At 51.6% G+C, this 5,705-nt stretch overlaps 1 protein-coding gene across 1 annotated transcript; it reads left to right on the top strand.

Moving 5' to 3' along the window:
* The first annotated feature begins 2,574 nt into the window (after positions 1-2,574).
* LOC113913064 (glutathione S-transferase theta-2B-like) lies at positions 2,575-5,406 on the top strand. Its single transcript, XM_035723865.1, has 5 exons — positions 2,575-2,594; positions 3,359-3,469; positions 4,391-4,541; positions 4,629-4,802; positions 5,131-5,406. The coding sequence occupies exons 1-5, from the start codon at positions 2,575-2,577 to the stop codon at positions 5,338-5,340; spliced, it is 666 nt and encodes a 221-aa protein (XP_035579758.1). The 3' UTR covers positions 5,341-5,406.
* Positions 5,407-5,705: the final 299 nt, after the last annotated feature.

The following is a 5,705-nucleotide window of genomic DNA, read 5'->3' as shown; positions in this document are numbered from 1 at the left end:
AGAAAGTACATGGGAGAGGGAGGGTCAGAAGGAGAAGCAGACTCCCTGCCGAGCAGGGAGCTTGATACGGGACTCAATCCCAGGACCTCGGGATCATGACCTGAGCTGAAGGCAGACGCTTAACGACTGAGCCACCCAGGCGCCCCTCTGTTAGCCATTTGTATGTCTTCTTCGGAGAAGTGTCTGTTCATGTCTTCTGCCCATTTTTTGACTGGATTATTTGTTTTTTGGGGTGTTGAGTTTGAGAAGTTCTTTATAGATCTTGGATACAGCCCTTTATCTGTAATGTCATTTGCAAATATCTTCTCCCATCCCGTGGGTTGTCTCTTAGTTTTGTTGACTGTTTCCTTTGCTGTGCAGAAGCTTTTTATCTTGGGTGCCTGGGTGGCTCAGTTGGTTAAGCGACTGCATTCGGCTCAGGTCATGACCCTGGAGTCCCACGATCGAGTCCCGCATCGGGCTCCCTGCTCGGTGGAGAGCCTGCTTCTCCCTCTCCCTCTGCCTGCCTCTCTGCCTACTTGTGCTCTCTCTATCTCTGTCAAATAAATAAATAAAATCTTAAAAAAAAAAAAGAAGAAGAAGCTTTTTATCTTGATGAAGTCCCAAAAGTTCATTTTTGCTTTTGTTTCTCTTGCCTTTGGAGACATGTCTTGAAAGAAGTTGCTGTGGCCGGTGTCAAAGAGGTTACTGCCTATGTTCTCCTCTAGGATTTTGATGGATTCCTGTCTCACATGGAGGTCTTTCATCCATTTTGAGTTTATCTTTGTGTGTGGTGTAAGAGAATGGTTGAGTTTCATTCTTCTGTATGTAGCTGTCCAATTTTCCCAGTACCATTTATTGAAGAGAGTGTCTTGTTTCCCTTGGATGTTTTTTCCTGATTTGTCAAAGATTATTTGACCATAATGAGTTGAGAGTCCATTTCTGGAATCCATTAACGTTAGTGCTTTACTAGAGGTAAAAAGCAACCTTAGCTCGACAATAGCCAGACCGTCAGAATCCTGTATGTCTACTCTAACATATGAAAATCCTTTTGGAGGGGTGCCTGGGTGGCTCAGTTGTTAAAGCGTCTCAGTTGTTAAAGCGTCTGCCTTCGACTCAGGTCATGATCCCAGGGTCCTGGGATTGAGCCCCGCATCGGGCTCCCTGCTCAGAGGGAAGCCTGCTTCTCCCTCTCCCATTCCCCCTGCCTGTGTTCCTTCTCTCACTGTCTCTCTCTCTGTCAAATAAATAAATAAAATCTTAAAAAAAAAAAGTGCGAGCCAAAAGAGCATAAACATTATAAACGTGGGGGCGCCAGGGTGGCTCAGTTGTTAAGCCTCTGCCTTCGGCTCAGGTCATGGTCCCAGGGTCCTGGGATCGAGCTCCACATGGGTTCCCTGCTCAGCAGGGAGACTGCTTCTCCCTCTCCCACTCCCCCTGCTTGTGTTTCTGCTCTTGCTCTCTCTCTCTCTCTCTGTCAAATAAATAAATAAATTAAAAGTACACTGGGGAATGCCGGGGTGGTTCAGTCGGTTAAGCATCTGCCTTGGGTTCAGGTCATGACTCCAGGGTCCTGGGATCGAGCCCCGCATCGGGCTCCCTGCTCAGCAGGGAGTCTGCTTCTCCCTCTGCCCCTCCCCTGACTCCTGTGCTCTCTCTGTCTCTCTCTCAAATAGATACATAAAATCTTTAAAAGGGCTTTTGACAAACACAGGCTTTTGATATTTTTAAAATCATAGAACCAAAATGGACAAGAATTTCCAGAACTAACTAAAAAAGCTGGATTCAAACTGAACAAGAATTAATTACAGGACTAAATGAACTGAGGAAGATGATGATAGTTTTTGTGACTCTTGTCTGAAACGTTGCTGGTTCTCTGTTTCACTCTTCTAGATTAAGGAAACTTTAAGATATCCATGATATACAGAAATATGATAAAATATTCCTTTGTGAACACCTTGAAGCATTTAACTTTTCTCTACCCGAACCCTCTGAAATCCAGAAACTCTCAGGGATTGGGTGGTTCAGTCAGTTGAATGTGTTGGGCCCTTGGTTTAGGCTCAGGTCATAAGATCCAAGCACAGTGTGGAGTCTGATATTCTCTCTCCCTCTTCCTCTGCCTCTGCCGCTCGGGTGCGTGCTCTCTCTCCCTCTAAAATAAATAAGTCTTTTTTTTTTTAAGATTAGGTCATAAGATCCAAGCACAGTGTGGAGTCTGATATTCTCTCTCCCTCTTCCTCTGCCTCTGCCGCTCGGGTGCGTGCTCTCTCTCCCTCTAAAATAAATAAGTCTTTTTTTTTTTAAGATTTTAAAAATTTATTTCTATGTGAGCGAGAGAGAGAGAGAGCACAAACAGAGGGAGCGGCAGGCAGAGGCAGAGCGAGAAGCAGGTTCCCCGCTGAGCAGGGAGTCCGATGTGGGACTCGATCCCAGGACCCTGGGGTCATGACCTGAGCCGAGGGCAGACGCTTAACCGACTGAGCCACCCAGCCGTCCCTAAAATAAAAAAATCTTAAAAAAAAAAAAAAGTGCTTTTATTAAGGCTCAGGGACGTAGGGAGAAAGAATTGCACTGGCTTGGAAGATGCAACCGATTATGTATTTTGGAATTGGGGGGTGAGTAGAGACAAAGGGAGTCCCTAAAGAGATTTAAAGAAGACTAACAGGACCCTGGAATTCTAGCTATTGTTGAGCTAAGGTTGCTTTTTGCCTCTAGCAAAGCCTTAACACTAAGGCAGTTGTGAATTCTTGGAGGAATGTCACACTCTGCCTGTCTCAGGTATCTATCACAGGGCTGCAAGGTGTAAGGAAATTCAACTTTATCTACGTTTGTTTTGCCTTTGTTCTACTCTGGTATCTCCCACCAGAGACTGTCCTCTGCTGTGTGGCCTTGGACGGGTGGCAAGACCTCTCCGAACCCTACTTAGCTTTCCCCTCTGAGAAGGAGGATAATGTTACTTCTACTCTGTGGGATGGGGGAGTAAATACTGAACTGGATGTTCACAGTTCCTGCCTTGAAAGCCTGTATTTGAAGTCCTAAGGCCCTAAAGACCCTGAGGAGCTGGCCACCATGTGAGAGTTTAGAGGTGGAAATTGCTGAGCCTCGCCTCTTTGCCTCCCTTCCCCCTGCTCACCCTGGTCCGGCCGCAAAACTCCCTTTCACTCATCGGGAGCACCTGGCCATGCCACCAAAACCCCTCAGCCGCCCTGGGAGGTGGCAGGGCAGGGAGGCCATCCCCATTCCTGGCCCCAAGGCCCGGCCGTGGCCCCGCACAGCTCTCCCCACAACCCCAGCTATTTCTTTTCGCCCAGCCTGGCCTGGGGGTTCTGGCTGGGGAAGGGAGAGGGAGGGCACAGCGGCTGTGGTTCTTGCCCTGAAGGGGCAAAACTTCTTGCTCCACAGGGCAGCTCCCGAGCAAGGAGTTGTTCCAGAGTAATAAGCTGTGGCAAGTGCCTGCCCTCAAGGATGGTGACTTCATCTTGACTGAAAGGTGCTCTCCTTCCCTCCGTTCCCCTAAGCCCCCAGCCCCCCGGCCTCTGGCTGTCCCACTGTGTGCGCTCTTAGACCCCATGTGGCAGCTGAGGGCAGAGGGAGGCGTGTGGTGAGAGCGGACTTGGTGCTGGTGACAGGGGGTGGGGGTGACCGGGATGCCTGGAAGCTGATGCAACATAGCTCTGTACCTCTCTTGTCTTCAGCCTCCTCTTCTGGACCCCAGGGCCTCCTCACCCCCAGACTGAGGGGCATAGAAGAGGACATGGGGGCATTTGTCCAGGTGGACAGAGAACAGGGTCAACACATGGAAGCTGAAGGGTCCTCTCCTGACTCCTCAGGCCACTCTCTAGAGTCGGCCAGGGCCTGAGGGGACAACTCATGGTGAGGGCCGGCCACCAGGCAGGTAGAGGACAAAAGGTCAGGCAGCTCAGGCGTGATGGCCGGGGGACCTGTCAGAGGGGACCCACGACAGACGTGAGGACGTGCTTCCCCTCCTGGTCCCCAACCCATACACTTGGACATGCAGGGGATTTGGTGCAAGATTCCAGAGGCCCAGAGAGCCTTTTCTGAGCTGTGTGGCCTCGGACAAGTCACTAAATTCTTCTGAACCTTAGCTTCCTCACATGCAAATGGGATAACAAATCTCCACCGCACAGGCGCTGCTGTAGTACCACGGAGATGAGCCTCTTAAAGGGCAAAGCGCACGGTCTGGCCAAGCGTCCATGCTTGAGACAGCAAAGGAAGGAGACTCGGGAGGGTACCATCAGGGGAGAGGGAGGAGGCACTGCCCAGGGGAGCTGCGGAGTTGAGGCCATCAAGTACAGAGAAGCCCCAGGGCCCCACTGAGGGATGGGAGCTGCTGAGGAAAAAGGCCACGAACCAGGATCCTCACAGCCACGGCTCCCGCCCTTACCTCTAGCTCCGCCATCCTGATCTACCTGAGCTCTAAGTACCAGACGGCGGACCACTGGTACCCATCTGACCTTTGGGCCCGTGCTCGGGTCCACGAGTACCTGGGCTGGCATGCTGACTCCATCCGTGGCGTCTTTGGCGTGCCCTTGTGGACCAAGGTGAGGAGAGCCATCTGCGGGTTGTTGACTGTCCGGGACCTGGGGGGAGGCAGGGAGCACAGGCTGAGCCCACCCTCTGCCCGTCAGGTGTTGGCACCACTCATCGGGGTCCACGTGCCTGAGGAGAAGGTGGAGCGGAACAGGACCACCATGGCCCGGATGCTGCAGCAGCTGGAGGACAAGTTTCTGGAGGACCGGGCCTTCCTCACAGGCCAGCAGGTGTCGCTGGCCGACCTCATGGCGCTGGAGGAGCTGCTGCAGGTGTGAGCTTGGCGGGTGGAGCAGCACCTGTGGGCGGCATCCCTCCTCTCGCCACCCTCACTAGACGGAAACACTGAGGCAGGCCTAGAGCCAGCTAGGAATTTGCCCAGAATCACAGAGCAAGTTTCTGTCCGAACTGGTGCTCTTGCCCTGAACTTCTGCTTCCCTCCTGGGTGTGGTGTTTCATGCTGGTGCTCTCGGGTCCCAAGGCTGGCCACGAGTCGCTGGGCCTCACGTGGGGGTTGGGTAGGGGACCTGACACCTGTGCTGGTGGTTCTGGTATTGGGGCCTCAGTATCACTGTCACTTTCCCATCCTTGCCCCTGCAGCCTGTGGCTGTCGGCTATGACCTGTTTGAGGGACGGCCGAGACTGGCAGCATGGCGTGAGCGAGTGGAGGCTTTCCTGGGTTCTGATCTGTTCCAGGAGACCCACGGTCCCATCCTGAACATCCTGGAGCAGATGGTCAACAAACAAATCCCGAAGCCTCCCCCAGAAGTCCATCTTTTTATGCTGCTTCGTATTTCCAACATTCCCTGAGGAGTCTGGAAGGGGGGCTGATGGTTGGCAGCCAGAAGATTAGCAATAAAGATCCATTCTTCGTTTCTGACTTGTCCTTCTTCATCCTTTCTTGCCTCAGTCTCTTGTTTCTGACTCCTGGAGGAGCTCTGCAGGGGTAGGACATCGGATGTCCTTGGCAGTGCTGCTTCTCAGGTGGAGCCGATCTAATCAAGAGAAGACTAAAATGCAGCATATATAAAGAGATCTGCAAATTCAATAGCCTGAAGAAAAACAAATCAACTTCAAATCAGCAAATGTCATTGGTCTTGTAAATATAAAGAAGACTTGTGGTGCCTGGGTGGCTCAGTTGGTTAAGCATCCAACTCTTTTTTTGTTTAAGATTT

The sequence above is a fragment of the Zalophus californianus genome, chromosome 14 (assembly GCF_009762305.2).
Source record: "Zalophus californianus isolate mZalCal1 chromosome 14, mZalCal1.pri.v2, whole genome shotgun sequence".
NCBI classification, from domain to species: Eukaryota; Metazoa; Chordata; class Mammalia; order Carnivora; family Otariidae; genus Zalophus; species Zalophus californianus.
Note: the sequence above shows the minus strand (reverse complement) of the source record. Positions and strands in the feature narration are given on the sequence as shown.